Below are 17,294 nucleotides of genomic sequence, written 5' to 3' on the forward strand. Positions count from 1 at the left end.
CATCCACTTTTCCTTATAATGATATTTTGATATTTCATTGGGATTTGCAAAATGGTGATTTTTCTAATTTTGCTATTCCTTCTATATTAATTGGCATTCTTCTCTAAAGAAGACCTTTTCCTACTGGTGATAAATAGCTCCTTCTGAAATGGGGGCATAAATGTAATTTTTCCTCATTATTTACCAGTTTTTATTTCTTTATTTTTTAATAAATTTATTTATTTTTGGCTGCATTGGGTCTTTGTTGCTGCGTGTGGGCTTTCTCTAGTTGCGGAGAGCGTGGGCTTCTTACTGTGGTAGCTTTTCTTGTTGCAGAGCACGGGCTCTAGGCGCGCAGGCTTCAGTAGTTGTGGCACGTGGGCTCAGTAGTTGTGGCACGCAGGCTTAGTTGCCCTGTGGCACATGGATCTTAGTTTCCCGACCAGGGTTTGAACCCACGTCCCCTGCATTGGCAGGCGGATTCTTAACCATTGCGCCACCAGGGAAGTCCCTACCAGTTTTTAGAATACAGATTTATGTAATAGTTCCTCAAGTGATAGCAAATGAGCCCCCCTTCTCCATTATCATTATAGATTAATGAGCTTTTTTTGCATTGTTAGTAGTTCTTTTTTTCTTTGAAATTTGGCTAAATTGAAAGCTCTTTCAGGCTGTCTCCTGTGTTCTAGTAACTCATCTGTCTTAATCTTTGAGTGCGTCCTTGATTTTTGGCACAGAGACTGTGTCACTTTTTAATTGTGTACAAATAGCTCCTTCACTGGAAACTTCCAGTTTAAATTCTTAAAATTTGTTAGCTTTAAAGTGATTCCAGAGGTCCTGGTAAGTCCTCTGGAGTACTAAAGGATGGAAGAAAAAGAAATGCCAGTCAGCAGGTAAGCCTATCCTTATTTCCTGAGGATGAAAACACCTAGTACTTATCATGTAGCCAAACTAGTTTCAAAACGCACGGGTGTAGAGCAGGCTACGTGAGAGATTTCCCACTTAATTACTGGCAAGGAGATTATTAATATCCCAAAGGAATCTTTCAACTTGGGAGAACAGTGAGCCCTCAGCACCTTCTCACTCTGCCTTGACAACAGTAGCAGCCTTTTAATACATAATACATTTTTTTTTTTTTTTTTTTTTTTGCGGTACGTGGGCCTCTCACTGTTGTGGCCTCTCCCGTTGCGGAGCACAGGCTCCAGACGCGCAGGCTCAGCGGCCATGGCTCACGGGCCCAGCCGCTCCGCGGCACGTGGGATCTTCCCGGACCAGGGCACGTACCCGTGTCCCCTGCATCGGCAGGAGGACTCTCAACCACTGCGCCACCAGGGAAGCCCCCATAATACATTTTTATCTAAAAAATGTAGGAATAAAAATTGTTCCCAACCCCATTGCTATTCTAAGGTTAACTCATTATTTATTGGCTTTAAATTTTTTTTTTTTTTAAGATTTTGGGGGTAGGAGTTTATTAATTAATTTATTTATTTTTGCTGTGTTGGGTCTTCGTTTCTGTGCGAGGTCTTTCTCTAGTTGTGGCAAGCGGGGGCCACTCTTCATCGCGTTGTGCAGGCCTCTCACTATCGCGGCCTCTCTTGTTGCGGAGCACAGGCTCCAGACGTGCAGGCTCAGCGGCCATGGCTCACGGGCCTAGTTGCTCCGCGGCATGTGGGATCTTCCCAGACCAGGGCTCGAACCCGTGTCCCCTGCATTAGCAGGCAGATTCTCAACCACCGCGTCACCAGGGAAGCCTGGCTTTTAATGTTTAATCATACACAATTCAAAACTTACCCAAAATATTTATATTGAAATCTCTATCCCAGTATGAAACAAAACTAGATGAATAGTTTCATAAGTTGCTGTTTAAGATGATGAGCAAAAAAGACAGTATACGCTTGAGGAAGTGGAATTGAAAGCAAAGCTGACTGGTAGCACATTCAGTTGGAATAGCTGTTTTCACAATGAGTAGAGTGGAATTGTGCATGTGTATAATGAATAACAGGGATCTAAGGAAAAGAGTCATTCTCCGTATATTTCAGTTTTATAAGCTCCGCATCAAAGATGAGTGGTATTTACTAAGAGTACTCAAGAGGTCAGTAATACTTTGCCTTTTTTTAATTTTTTTATTTTTTTTATTTTTTTTCTTTTTGCAGTACGCGGGCCTCTCACTGTTGTGGCCTCTCCCGCTGCGGAGCACAGACTCCGGACGCGCAGGCCCAGAGGCCATGGCTCACGGGCCCAGCCGCTCTGCGGCATATGCGATCCTCCCAGACCGGGGCACGAACCCGTATGCCCTGCATCGGCAGGCGGACTCTCAACCACTGCGCCACCAGGGAGGCCTGCCTTTTTTTTTTTTGACTCACATTCATCTGTACCTGCCCTTCTTTCTGGGCAGCCTCGGATCACCTTCTGCTTGTCTAGGATAATAAAGTGTCTGTTTCTGTTGCAGGAGGCATTGAATTTCTTTCCATCCTCAATAATGCCCATATAGTGTACTATGCAGATCTGACTGTGCTTTGGATAAAGTACTCCCATATTCCCAATTTCCGTTGGCAGCAGACCGAGAGTGGAACACATTGCCTTCTCTATCCCCTTTCTTTAAAAGGAGCAAAAAGTGTGTCCATTTTAGGGAAATGAGAAGATAATGTCATAATGGATGAATTTTCTCTTGACAGTTGACAGTGTCTCTTTTCCTGATCACTCAAGTTTTCCCAAACTCAATCTTTGTTTTACCTCTGTTTCATTTAATGAATTTGATTATTCTCTCCAGGTAACACTGACTTTTCTTATTTTTCATATTACGACTTAAGACTAGATTTTCCTGTTTTTTTTTTTACTCTTTTTTCCTCAGGTTTTTGTTTCCTTCTCGTGTCCCTTAACTGAGATTCATCAAATCCAGTCCTAGGAATTTCCATTTTTTCTTTTTCTTTTTTCAGCCTATACATCCCCATTTCTTTAGGTATTAAGTCTTGGGCTGATTCCTTCTGTAAGCACACACACACCCCACACTACCAGATATGAATTATTTTACACACCTGTAATACACATGTGTATTGTATATACACATCTGTATAGTTCCCATCCGTACTTCAACTATTACAGAATAGTTCTACTTTGATGTTATCACCAGAATCTTTCATATCTACATCCAGAAGCAGCATCTTTTGCCGTAAACTGGGTTCCCTTTTTACCTTTCCCATTCTCCATGTCCCCTTTTAACTCCCAATTTGGTCACTAGGCTTTTTTCTGATTTCAAGTAAAATGCTGTTTAGATTTTCCTGTTGAGGCAAGTCAGCACAAAAGCCCAGGAAATGAGAAAATGTAGGATTGCAGAAATCTGCTGCTACTGATCTCAGGATGCCTGTAGCAGCATGGTCAGTGAACGACTGCAAGGACAATGCCTGAAGCCTTTGGCAAAAAACCTCACATCTGCTGATGATCACAGCGCTACCTGTAGCTGCCCCTGGAGAATAATGACTTCTACTTCTCTTTTTTTTTTGCGGGCCCGTAAGCCATGGCCGCTGGGCCTGCGCGTCCGGAGCCTGTGCTCCACAACGGGAGAAGCCGCAGCAGTGAGAGGCCCGCGTACCACAAAAAAAAAAAAAAAAAAAAGAGGGCCCAAATAATAAAGGAACAAGGTGCTTGTGTCTCCTTACAACCTACTTTCATGAAAAAACTACATATACTTATTTAAGTAATATTCAAATACAAATATATAACACATTTACCTCCCATCCAACATCCTACATACTTAGTGTTAATAGTATATATTAACTATTAGTTAATAGTTAACTAATAGTATGTTAATAGTATTTTCCCCACCATTATCTAATTATAGAAAAATATATAGATAATTTTTAGACAAATGGGATACTTTGTTTACATCATTTTATGTCACTTTCTCTCATCACTTAAAATTATACCAGACATCTAAGTCAGTGCACATATAACTGTATTGGGCTCAATAGAATTATATTTAAAGATACACCATATGATCAATCCCCTACTCATGGACATTCATTCATTGAATAAACATTAAGTAATTACTATGTGTCACATTCTTTTCTAAAAGTTGGAAATAGATTGGTAAATAAGGCAGGTAAGGTCCTTGACTAGTCACTGTACTCTATATACATTTACATACCCAGGACTTTTTGAGTGAGTGAGCATGTGTGTGTGTGGGTGCGTGTGTGCGTGTACACCGTATTCTTTATACATTCATCTGTCAATGGACACTTAGTTTGCTTCCACCCTGTAACTATTATAAATAAAGCTGCTATGAACATAGGGGTACAGATAAATCCTCAAGATAGTGATTTCATTTCCTTGAGGTAATATACAGAAGCAGAATTGCTGGATCCACAATTCTGAGCCAAAGAGATTTTATCTGTTCTGATTAAGGGAACTGAGGTTATGTGCTTGATATTACCTGTTGATACTTCACACCTTCCCCATCTTTTACTCCCTCCCTGTATGGCAGGCACTAGAAGCACTTCCTACTCTCCCTTGCCAGCAGGATTCCATTTTGAGAATCCACCAACGAGAGACAATTACACAGAATTTTAAAGGTCAAAGAGAAGTAGAAGGGGCTTCCCTGGTGGCCCAGTGGTTAAGAATCCACCTGCCAATGCAGGAGACACGGGTTCGTGCCCTGGTCCGGGAAGATCCCACATGCCGCCTAGCAGCTAAGCCCATGAGCCACAACTACTGAGCCTGCGCTCTAGAGCCTTCGAGCCACAGCTACTGAAGCCCGCGAGCTGAGAGCCCACGCTCCGCAACAGAAGAAGACACCTTAGTGAGAAGCCTGTGCACCGCAATGAAGAGTGGCCCCCGCTTGCCACAACAAGAGGAAGTCCGCGTGCAGCAACGAAGACCCAACGCAGCCAAAAATAAATAAATAAATAAATTTAATTTAAAAAATAAAGCAGAAACTAAAAAAAAAAAAAAAGAAGAAAAAAAAAGCATATATCCTCACTTAAAAAAGATAGAGAATTGTATGGAGCAAAATGTTTTAAAGTTCCTCATTCTGCCTTTCTCTTCCTGCCTTACCACCCACACATACTCAGAGAAAGCCATTTTTATATATTTTCTGTACATATGTAAACACAAAAGTTATTTGCTCTTTAAAAAACTTAACCTTATGCATCTGGACATTCTTTCCATCTTCAGAGATTTATGACATTCTTTTTAATGGATATGTAATACTTCATTGTATTGACATGTACTGTAATTTATTTACCCAGGTATACATTCTTATTGCATCCTCTTTGTTCTTTCAAAAGAAAATTATTTAAGGAGGAATGTCTCTCTGTCCCAGTGAAATGTTAGCAAAATAGTACATTTAGTTTTGAGACCTAAGCTTTGGTATATATCTATTTCTCTATTTTATTGTATATTCCCCTTTAATGGTTGTGGTTTCATTCCTGTATATTTCAGGTCTTCGTATCAATGGAGAGCTAATTACTGCCTACCCTCAGGTGGTGGTAGTGAGAGTACCAACCCCTTGGGTGCAAAGTGATAGTGACATCACTGTATTGCGTCATCTAGAGAAGATGGGATGCAGGTTGATGAACCGACCTCAAGCCATCCTGAACTGTGTTAATAAGTTCTGGACGTTTCAAGAGTTGGCAGGTCATGGTGTTCCTCTGCCAGATACTTTCTCTTATGGTGAGTTAACTAATAAGAATTTATAGCCTAAATTTTACAGCACCAGTAAGTTTTGAAAGCCCTACTAAACTAATAGGGTTATGTGATATAAGGAAATTTGTGAACAAGGAAGAACTCTTAGAAGCAATTTTCAGTTTTAACAAACTGGGCAGGAGAATTATGAATCTGTGTATGGTATGGGTAGAATGGACTGACCAAACTTTCTGTAATGGGCCAAATAGTAAATATTTGGGGCTTGCCAGGCTATAAGTTCTCTCTTGTGACCCTCAGTAAAGCTGTTGTACTGAGAAACGTGCTGTAGACAAAGCTTAAACAATGAGTGTGGCTGTTTTCTAGTAAAACTTAATTACAAAAAAGGGCTGTATGCCAAATCAGTCCTTAGCGTGGCAACCCCTGAGGTAAAAGAATCTGTCATCTCTATAATTTCTGATTATCTTCATTACCATTTTCATGATAATGGTTCATCAATATTTTCATATTTTTAAAGAAAATTACACTATACTAGGTGTGCTTTAAACCAGTGCTTCTAAAATCATCTGTGGTAGAGGACTATTTTTTTTTTTAAGACCCATTTGCTGTGGATAAGTACACATAAAGTACCGTAAAAATAGCAGAGCAATGCCAAATTGCTTTCTTGTGCTTACTCTTTTTGTATTTATTTGGACACATATCAGTAGCAAAGAAGTCACAAACAGGCTGGGGTTACTGGACCACACTTGGAGTAGCACTGTTGTAAACAGTATTATGTTAATATATTTCCTGCCTTTCCAGTTTTTCTAGTTTGGAAAGAATCAGACTTGCTATAAATCAGTGTACTTTTTCATAAAAATATTTCTTAAAATGTCCAGCAGAATGCTTGGAGAGTTAACGAGGCTTTAAAAAGAAATTCCTGTCCTGTTCCAGTTTGAGAGTTCTCTCTTCCTGATGCTTTTGAGATATTATATAGTTTATTTCATCGTTCTGCAATTCTGATTTTAAGAGAATGGAAAGTAGAAAAGTATATTAACCAAATTAATGAATATTACCTGTCCTTTCACGTTTAAGGTTTAAAATTTGGAGACTAGGTCATCTTAATATCTCTAACCTGCAAATTTATGATATCACAGTTGTTTAATGAACCTTTTCTTGGTCTGATTATTCTGTCGTCATGCTGATGTTTTACAACTGCAATCCATTTTTGCTGTAGCTTTGCTTCTGTATCGTTTGTTCCTAGGAATATAAACAGAAAGAACAAGAACTGAATAGCAGCTCAGTGTAGAAAGAACTCTGATTTATAATAGAGATAAGAAATATTAATTTGTGTATTTGACGAGAGAGAGAACCGTGCCTGCGCATGCAGCATCTTTTCAACTTTGGATAAGTCTCCCCAACTGCCTCACTCTTCTGTTTCTTGATCCAAATAGAATTCTATATACTAAAGTAGATCTTGGCTTCTATTATTTGTGTGGTAGAGAAATAAGGGCTAAAACTATGAAAAATGTTATAGAGTCAGGAAACTTTGTTTTAATTTCTTTGAGTTGTATATTAGAATATTTATAGTTTAAGATAGTTTTTATCCATTTTAAAAGGAGTGGTTGTTTAACTGAAGACAAAATTTAGCCATCAGGTTCTTACCTTATACCTCCCTTGTCTTGCTGACTTTAGTATAGATAAAATTGATCACAAAACATCTCTGTTGCTGTTCTTAAATTTCTTTTTTGCTCAAACCAGGTGGTCATGAAAATTTTGCTAAAATGATTGATGAAGCAGAAGTACTGGAGTTCCCAATGGTAGTGAAGAATACACGGGGTCATAGAGGTGTGTATGAGTTATTGCTACCACACATAATATTGAAATTACTTTTGAGAATTAATAAGTGATTATACAAAACAGATTTCTTAAGGCTTAAATTAGATCTGCCTTGTATTTGCTCATGGTTATTGACTAGACAGTAGTCTTGTCAATTGAAGTTTATAGCTTTTGAAACAGAGCTTCTGAAGAATTACTCTAGGGAAATTGCTAGGTGCATGGTACCTCAGACTTACAGAAGGCGCTTCTGTGAGTTGTTCTGCTAGGCTCGAACAACAACAACTCACATTTCTGTTCGTTTAGTGGTTATCCTAGAGATTTTAAGATGCATACTTTAATGTAGGCTGAGTCTCAATATCTTTATCTTCCTTTTCAACAATGCAGGGATTCTAGGTCACCAACTCCATCATCCCCATCCCAATCTATATAGTTTGAAGACAGTGTATAAAATATCTTAATAACTTCAGATTAAGTAACTGTTTCTTGAGGCATAAAATGATTCATAAATCCAAGTACTTCACAAGGTTTAGTGCTTTGACAGAGATAGCTGGGTCAGGGTTCAGCTGGGACTTTTGACTGCACTGTTTCTACTTGGCTTCTCCAGTATGGCAGCCAAGAAGTCTCAGGGCTCCTGCAGTGAATGCTCCAGTGAACAAAGAATCTGTGTGACCTTTTACAATTTAGCCTCAGAAGTCAGATAGAATTGCCTATTCTGTATTTTTCTGAAACAATTACGTCCCCTCCTAGATTCAAGGGATAGGATATAGATTCCTCCTCCTCTTGATGGGAAGAATGTCAAAGGATTTATAACCATGTTTTAAAAGCAGACACTTCTGTTGGCATAGAAGTAGTAGCATACTGCTATTTTACTATATGCAAACATGGCATCTTAATATTGTGTAATATATAAAACATATGTTTTAACTCAGAAAAATGTTTTGTTGATAAGTGGGGCTAGTATTATTGGCTAACCTGGAGGAATACAAATCTTAAGAACCCAAATATTTACTTTGTCTTTATATACATTTTACCATAATGCTGTTACTTTGGTTAAAAAGCAGTTGGTTCTGAAAAAGTAGATTGGGACACAAGAAAATGCAGGTAATGATACCAACTGCTCATAGTTTGTTGACTTACATTTTTTATTCTTTTCGATCACAGGCAAAGCAGTTTTCTTGGCTCGCGATAAGCACCATTTGGCTGATCTAAGCCATCTTATTCGCCATGAAGCTCCATACCTGTTTCAGAAGTATGTTAAAGAGTCTCATGGAAGGGATGTACGTGTCATTGTCGTGGGAGGCCGTGTGGTTGGCACCATGTTACGCTGTTCAACGGATGGGAGGATGCAAAGCAACTGCTCACTAGGTAAAAGCAATGCAAGTGTCTTTCTAGGATATAAAGTAATATTATTAAAGCTTATTCAGTGAGTATTTGTATATAACTTAGATCTTTTTATTTAATATGTTGAAAAACATATCTTTCACATGTAAATATGATTCATAGATTTACCACTAATATAATAAATGTATAGAATTGTTTTTCTAGTAATGAAGTTGGATTTTTCTGAATCATAAATTTGCTTTCACCCAGGCTCAATTTGTACCCCAATTCGCACATGTGTGAAATGTCTAACAAATTCCCTCTTTGGTCATATTATTTCATTTAAGCTGTGTCCTAACCCATTTTACCCATTGGTCCAAAGAATGTTGCTGATTTTGATTTGCTTAAGTGTGTATCTTCTGAGATTTCCGACTGTTGAAGCGCCTCAGAATGTAGTCTGGGTTTTTTCTTCTTCTCTGTTTATTTTACGTTCCTAGTAATCTTACCTAGCTCATGGCTTTAGATGCTATCTATGTTATTATTTTCAAATTTATCTCTCCAGTTTAGGCTTTCTTCCTGAACTCCAGGCACATGTAAATCACTGCCTCTCAATATCTCCATGTAGATGTCTGTTAGACGTTTTAGTCTTAACATGTCCAAAACTGAACTCCTCATCTAACTCCTCCTCCCAATATGTCCCATCCACAGTTTTCTCCTTATTGTTTTTTGGCAACTGTATCTTTCTAGTTTAGACCAAAATTCTTGGAGTCATTCTTGATCTCCTCTCTAGTCTAACACCTCAGATCCAAACTCCTTGAAATCTCTACTCTCAAAATGCATCACCTCTTGTTCCCTCTCTCTTCCCATGAGAGGATTAGAACAGTTTTACTTCCCTTCCTACTCCTCCCTCTTGATTCATTCATTCACTGAACAAATATTTTTGAGTACCTCCTAAGTATCAAGTACTGTTATAGCAGTATTTTGTATATAGCAGTGAACAAAACAGACAAAAATTTCTGCTTCCCTGGGCTTTGTATTCCAGTGTTTTACTGATGAAACCATTTAATAGTTTTAGTTCAAGTCTATAATAGAATTTCTTTTATTGTGTGTCTCTTCTGTTTCAAGAATCCTTATGTAGCACTTACTTTATCCATTCCCAGGCAGTCTTTGTCTGTTTAGAGTTAATTACACCTGTATTGCAAGAATTACACTACTCGTCACTGTTTACTCCCCATCTGCATCTTCCCATATCTTGAGTTTTCTGTCCTTAGTCATTTACTGCTATGTTAGTATCTTTTCTTGATTATTTTCCCTGGATGGTGTATGTGAGTGATAGATACCTCATACATAGCTTGCTTTCTTTCTCAAACGAGAATGATATATTGGCTGAGATAGGATTCTTAAATTGTGTGAGTCTTGCTTCTGTTCTACTGCTTTACAGTTACACTTTTGCAATTGAATGTCCAAATCTACTCTGATTTTGGGAGGGGGATAGGTAATTTATATTCTTTGTAAGTTTGTTTTTTTTGTTCTCTTATTTTTGGTTGTTTTGTTTTATTTGAAATGCTAAACAGTTTTGTCAGGATATTTTCAGATATGTGTCTCTTCTCAGTCAGTCCAACCTGGATTTTAGTAAGCTGTTTCTGTCAGATTCAGTTTTTCCAAGCTTCAGGAAAATTTCTTCTCTCCTTCTGGGGGTTAGGGTTTTTCTGATTCAGTTATCCAAATTTTTTATCCTTCTTCTGTGACTTCACCTCAGGTTTTTTGTATGTGCTTCAAAATATTTCTTACAGTGGATTTTCCAAGTTATAAGTTAGACTCACAAAAGCAACTCTCCTTCAGTTCCTCTGTTGAAAGTTTTAAGTTGGGTAATCATGTTTTTGTTTTAGTTCAGAGAGTCTTTTTGTGCTAAACTTGAATTTGTGCTCTTATTTCTTTCATTCAAGTCATAGACAGCTTGTTATTTGTTCTTGTTATTGTCACAGCACATCAGAGCTCTGCTCTGGTTATTTGGAGCATTCCAGATGGCCTCAGTACTATGGATGCTGAGAAGCAGTGTCATTTAATTCATTGGCTAGTGTGCCAGTCCCCTCCTTCCTGCACTCCCCTCCCCTACTCTTCCAGCCACAGTGGTAAGGGGGACTCTGGTCATATGTGCATTTACCTTTGGTCTCTTTGGGTCAGGCATACTTACATAGTACTGATGTCAGCTTTCCTCCTGTTGAGCTCCTCAAAATTCTTTTGATTTCTAGTCCTTATCTAGTCCTTTCTAGTCTTGAAGCGTGTCTCCAACTAGTTCTAATTCTTTTCTCTCAGATACCAGCGAAGACTTCACGCACACTCCTCCAGCTACCTGAAACCCCAGAATGCTTTTGGCTTAGGAACAGCAAAGAGATTAGAATTGGGACTGTGGAGGAAGAGGAGCATGTTCCTAGATTCTGTCCTCTCTCCCTCTTATGCATCTTTATTTTTACAAATCAAAATCTGAAACTGATAAAAACCAATAACAACATTAAGTGGTTTAACTGTATTTATGCAAAAGTTCCATGTTATTGCAAGTAAGATAGGCTTCAGTGAAAGTTGAATGTCTTCAGAAAAAAACAGCATATGGAAAAAGTACTAAGTCATGAATTTGTTGAGAGACTGTGTTGGAAGGGGATTCCCGAATGAAAGAATCTTAGACTTCAGTGTCCCAATTTTACACCAGAATAACACTTTTGCTATTCTACTGATTTAGAAGAGAGGTTTAGCCTTAGAGGCTAACTTTAAGGTCAGCTTTAGTTTTACTCCAAAATTTTATCATTTTGGTAACTTATTATCTTATTTCTCTTTTGCCAGGTGGTGTCGGGATGATGTGCTCATTGAGTGAACAAGGGAAACAGCTAGCTATCCAGGTGTCTAATATCCTGGGAATGGATGTGTGTGGCATTGACCTGTTGACGAAAGACGATGGCTCCTTCTGTGTCTGCGAGGCCAATGCAAATGTAGGTTTCATAGCCTTTGATAAGGCTTGTAATCTAGATGTAGCTGGTATCATAGCGGACTATGCCGCCTCCCTTCTGCCCTCTGGCCGGCTCACCCGGCGTATGTCCCTGCTCTCCGTGGTGTCCACGGCCAGTGAGACTAGTGAGCCGGAGCTGGGTCCCCCAGCCAACACTGCTGTCGACAACATGAGCGCAAGTTCCAGCTCTGTTGACAGCGACCCTGAAACCACGGAGCGAGAGCTGCTCACCAAGCTCCCGGGGGGCCTATTCAACATGAACCAACTGCTAGCCAATGAAATCAAACTCCTGGTGGAGTGATTCCACCAGTAAATAATTAACCAACAAAACCCTTGTAAAACTTTCTTTTTCTTCTTTCCTTTTTTTCTTTCTTTTTTCTTTTTCTTTTTTTTTTTTTAAACCAACTTGCAATGCTGTTCATGGAAAATGCTCAGAAAGATGAGAGAAAATTGAGTAGGATTAGTTAGGAGGGAAGAATGGGGGAGATAGACGAGACCTTTGCTACTAAGATGTTACTGACTTTGATTTACAAATCCTACAGATAGAGAGGCAGAAGAGGTGAGATACAGAAAAATGTCAGGCTCTCATAGTTTTACATTACTCAGAAATGTGTAGGCTCTCAGGCCATGAAGAACATAATATTTTCATGGTCTCTTGCTTTTGTTTTTGTACAGTTGGTACAAATTTCAGAGTAGTGTACTTAACATTGTGTTGTAATCCGTGAGGAAGACATCTACCTAAATTATAATTTTTTTATACAAATCTGAAAATTCAGCCTATACACTATTATCTAGGCGCTTTATGTTCATAGTTATGAAATCTTGAGGAGCTCTGTTATTGACTTTTCCCCCTTAATTTGGGTGGGAGGGCAACGTGAATGTGACCCAATAAAGATTTTTTTTAATGATAAAGTTGGCATGTTTGCATGATAAAAGGGAAATGAACAGTATTGCAATGTCTGGTACACAAAATAACATTTACTCCATTGTAGATAAAATTGCACTAGTTAAAAATATGTGCATTGACTTGTATTTGTTAGTGTTTTAGCCTTTTTTGAAAGATATATGCTCTGTTAATGTTGCTTTTTTTTTTTTAAATACATGCTAGTCTTAACATTCCCTGATCTATGCCTGCATCTTTAACAATGGCCAAAGTGAAGAAAATGCTACCTTTTTTGTTAACAAGACACTGACTTGAAACATGTGCATTTAAAGCCTTTTATTTTTTTCCTTTTTTCTTTTGGTGGTTGGGCATTTAAAGAATGTGGACAAGGAAAAATATTTTTGGGGGGCAAATCAAGGGTCTATAAGTTCCTAAGTATAAAGTTGAAGTGATTTCTAATACCAGCGTTATATATCTGCATTTTTCACATTTTAGGAGGATGTGTGTGTGCGCGTGCGTGTGTGTGCACGCATGTGCACGCTTGCATGTTTATGTGCTTTGCTTTTTGTTTACACCAACCAATCAAAAAGGAAAGATTCTAGAAAATGGAGCATGATGGGAAACAGTTTTTTACTTTAAAAAAAAAAACAACTGAGTTGTTTTCATAACTATAATCTACTGGTAGAGGTACTCACCTAAAGACATGAGGAGAATAGCTGCTGCTTAGGCTTTTGTGTATATGTATGTTGTTTGCTTTTTTTCTTTGGTTCTAGACTGTTCAGTGTATGATTTATTCCAGGCTACATGCTTTTCCTCTGCTTCTTGCTGTGCATTTTCTCCTATTACACATAGGTTTTGGGTTGGGGTGGACTGACCGTTTTTGTTTGGGGACTTATTTAGCAGTATTGAGTCTCTTATAGCCCTACTCTGAAGCCTTCAATATTCTACTCTTTATATTACTTTATTTCTGAATTTATAAAAGCCCCCAAACTGCATATAATATGAGCCTTTAAACATGGGGTAAAACTATCCCAGTGAATGGTTTGGAAGGTGTGTTAAGAAATGGAGATGCACCCGAGCTCAACGTAATTTTTTTAAGCGGCAAGTTCCATCTCCCTACAATCCTCTGAAGCTTTTTACTCGAGTCCTTTCTTGCTTCTCCGGTGCTTTTTTCCTTCAGATGGACATTAAACATAATTTCCTGGACACTACTAGAGAGACTTCGAGGCAATAAGATCAGTATTAACCAGCTCTAACAGAGGTTTGATCATGCTTACTTGTACAGTTTTTCCCCCATTTTAAAAAAGGAATGTAATAAAACTTGTTTTTTCCATAGAATTAAATAATATTAAAATGGAGTGAAAGGTTGGTTGTTGACAAATAGAATAGTACCTCTGATCTGTGCAGTGTCTCATTTCACCTTAGAAAAAGATACATAAGAAGACTTCCTAATTTATTTTAGGATATTCTCATCTCATCTAAAAGAATTTGACTTGTACAGGGTTATTGTGCGACATATTGTGGAATATATAAGTACCTCTGGCTCACATGGTACTTCTTTTACTAAATGACCACACTTTGGAAGATGCACACTATTCGGGATAGAGAAATAAACAAGGGAGAAGGAATCGCTTAATTAAATCATCATTCATATGTGTGTAGAGATGATCTGGTTGCCACATAGATTATGATACACATATTTTGAATAGTTACATATCACATGTATATAGATTAGTGAATTCTAAAACAAATAGAACACCCTGTCTATTTGATGAAAACTCAAGGTTTCTGTTGGGTGGGATAAGGCACCAGGAAAAATGCAGATAGCCTTTTAAAAAAATTATCAAATTAACCAAGTACATTAGAAGAAATATCTGAGATGATTTCACTGTTAGTTTTACTCACTGCCCATCTTTTGTGCATTCACACTATGTTAAAACATAGCCTTACCAACCTATTTCTGGATCGTACACTGAATGGACAGGAATGGACATCTTAGAGTTTAAAAACATGAATATCCTCTTGAATTCCTTCAAAAAGTAAGGTAAAGAATATGAGCAAACCATACTGGAAGAACCCAAATAAAACAGCCCAGATATTTAAGTGAAAGTTAAATATATTTTCATATTGTTGAGTAACTTCCTTAAAATCTTTATTGCTACTATGAGAGGTAAAAATGTGTATTTATCAAATATGTATAGTTGTTATTTTATCATGCAAAAATCTGAATTATTGTAAAACTATTATACATTGTTAAAATTGTAATTCTGAATTGTATTTAAAAGTAATTCTTTCTGATACTGTTTTTATGTCACCCATGATGAAAAGTGGACTATGTGTATACATAAACACACAAATATGAACTATTCCATTTAAAATTTTTAATAGTTATTTTCTTTTCATTGGTCATTTCTGTTGGCTTTAACTCCACTGAACTTTGAAATATTTCTGTATATGCTATCAAATAAGAAAATACCCTGGAACATTAGAAAAATCCATCAAGAGACTTGCTTTCATCAAGCGCTTTATCAGACTTTTGAAAAGGTATCAAAGGCGTTGAAAGAAGTAATTGACTTTCAAGATCATCTCTTCTTTTTCTCAAGAAGAAAACAAAGGAAAAAGAAATTCTCTTCATTCAGTGAGTCCCCAGTTTGGGGTCTGGGGCGCTTAGAGACACTGTGAAATCAAATCTTGTGTTACATTTTTCTCCTGGCTCACTCTTTTTGAGAAGGTTTATGGGCTATATGGCTGGTGAGACACGATCCCCTCCTAAGAAAATGTAGGTGCTCAGACAGGTAACCTCTGCTGCTACTGTTTTTATTTGTTTGTTTGTTTGTTTAATTTCTTTTATAATTTGTTTTTGTCGTACTAGGATATTTTTAAATGTAATATATTGCAGGATTTATAACCAGGTTCACTGCTTTCTTTCTTTTTTTTTTCTTAAACAAAACAAAACAAAATTTCATTTAAGATACATTTAGGCGCCTTTGAAGCTTGGATTTTGGAATGTTTCAGTAGTGGACAGAAATCTGCTGTTGGAATCTTCTAGTCTTCCAGGTTTAATTTGAAATGTTTTTAGTTTTGTTTTGGATTTTTGTGTGGTATTTTATTTCCTTTATACCAGTGCCTTTTTGCCATGCTGTTTTGGGGTGGCTGCCTAACTCTAGTGAAAATTCTTTCTATATTAACGAAAATGTGGTGTTTTAAATTCCTTAATGTTTTGCATTTTTAAAATTGTTTTTAAAGAAATATTCTAACTGCTTGCACTATTACTGTTCTTTGTCAGCCTTTTCAGGAGACAAAAAAACAAAAACAAACAAACAAAAAAATACCCAGAGAAAAAACTTTCCTTCTTCCCCCTTCCTGATGATGAGTGAGAAGTATTGAGAACTTTCGGGGTCAGTGCCCTTCTAAACTCCCCTTCCCCCAATAATGCAGCTGTAGAATGAATGGTAAATGCAGCGGTTTGGATTCAGGCACAGCCCCAGCCTGCTGGCAGGTAATTTGATTCTTTCTCCTTTTTTTCATCACAAGGCTAACTTTACTTTCTTTTTAAAATTTCCTTTCTTTTATGTACTTTGAAGGCACCAATGGGTTTGTAATATAACTTGGATTTCAAAAAAACAATATAAACATATCTAGCAAATAATTTGGTTATAGAAAAAGTTCTGGGGGTAAAGTTTGAATTGGTTGGGATGAACCCAGGACTTTCTTTGGGGATTTGTTTTAGCCATTTAGATATCTCCATTCCTTGCATATATGTCTATAATTATTTCAGAGTGTGACTTTTTTAGCTTTGTTTTTGTTTTGGGTTTGTATGTTTCTTCCATTGTGCTACTCTGGCTTAAGCTTTTTCAGGGGTTGGTGTTCCGAATACACAGTGAGCTCACAGTATAAAGACATCAATTAGGAGTTGACAGGTATGGAAAACTAGAGTTTTGAAAGGTAAAATTAGGTTCTAGGTTATATATATGGTAAAAACTCAACATAGCCTTCAGTTGACCTTAGTGCCTCTCTTTCTGTGACTTCATTATAAAAGTGAAAGATAATGAGACAAAAGGTAATAGCATTTCAGTTATTTCAGGAGCAGCGTGATTTCAGAATTAATGATTTTAGCATTTCTGATACCCTAATTCTAACAAAGAGATAGATGTCAGCCATTCAAGATTATCATTAAATAATGGTTTAAATATTCAAAAGTTATAGGTTTGAACAGATTGGAGGGCATTTCTGAAGCACAAGATCTTGAAGCAGATTAATCAAGCCCATAAAACAAAGTTAATCACAGGAACAGGAATATAACTTATCCATTTTAATAGCCTTCCTGTTAATATTACTGTCCCTTCCTGTCTACCCCAGTCCCCCTACCCTTTTCCTCCTTTTTCCTGTCCTTCCCAAAGTTTTAGCTCTAATATGAGTTATTATCATTATGGGAGATAATCCTCTTTCTGATAGGTAGAATTTCAGTGTCAGTAGTCAGGACCTTTTCAAGATATATTTCTATTTGGATGTCCTATCCAAGGAGGCTGTAAGTCTAGTAACTCACTAGTTAGGGAATAGGAAATCCTGGCTTGTAATGCTGTTTCTACAGCTGAAGGCATAAAATAAGTCATAAACTTGTTTTGTGCTTCAGTTCTCTCATATGAGGTAGGGACAGTC

The 17,294-nt window shown here is 37.5% G+C and overlaps 1 protein-coding gene across 4 annotated transcripts in view; it reads left to right on the top strand.

Annotated features, from left to right (window-relative positions):
* The window catches only part of RIMKLB (ribosomal modification protein rimK like family member B), a 48,483-nt gene extending 32,574 nt beyond the window's left edge, over nt 1-15,909 (top strand). For all 4 annotated transcript variants that reach the window (XM_081248300.1, XM_081248301.1, XM_081248299.1 and 1 more), the window contains exons 3-6: nt 5,413-5,643; nt 7,354-7,440; nt 8,593-8,796; nt 11,590-15,909. In XM_081248300.1, the coding sequence (XP_081104426.1) occupies nt 5,413-5,643; nt 7,354-7,440; nt 8,593-8,796; nt 11,590-12,053 (986 nt within the window). In that variant the 3' untranslated portion in view covers nt 12,054-15,909. The remainder of the gene's footprint in view (nt 1-5,412; nt 5,644-7,353; nt 7,441-8,592; nt 8,797-11,589) is intronic.
* Nucleotides 15,910-17,294: the final 1,385 nt, after the last annotated feature.

This window comes from Mesoplodon bidens, assembly GCF_964165515.1.
Source record: "Mesoplodon bidens genome assembly, chromosome: 11".
NCBI classification, from domain to species: Eukaryota; Metazoa; Chordata; class Mammalia; order Artiodactyla; family Ziphiidae; genus Mesoplodon; species Mesoplodon bidens.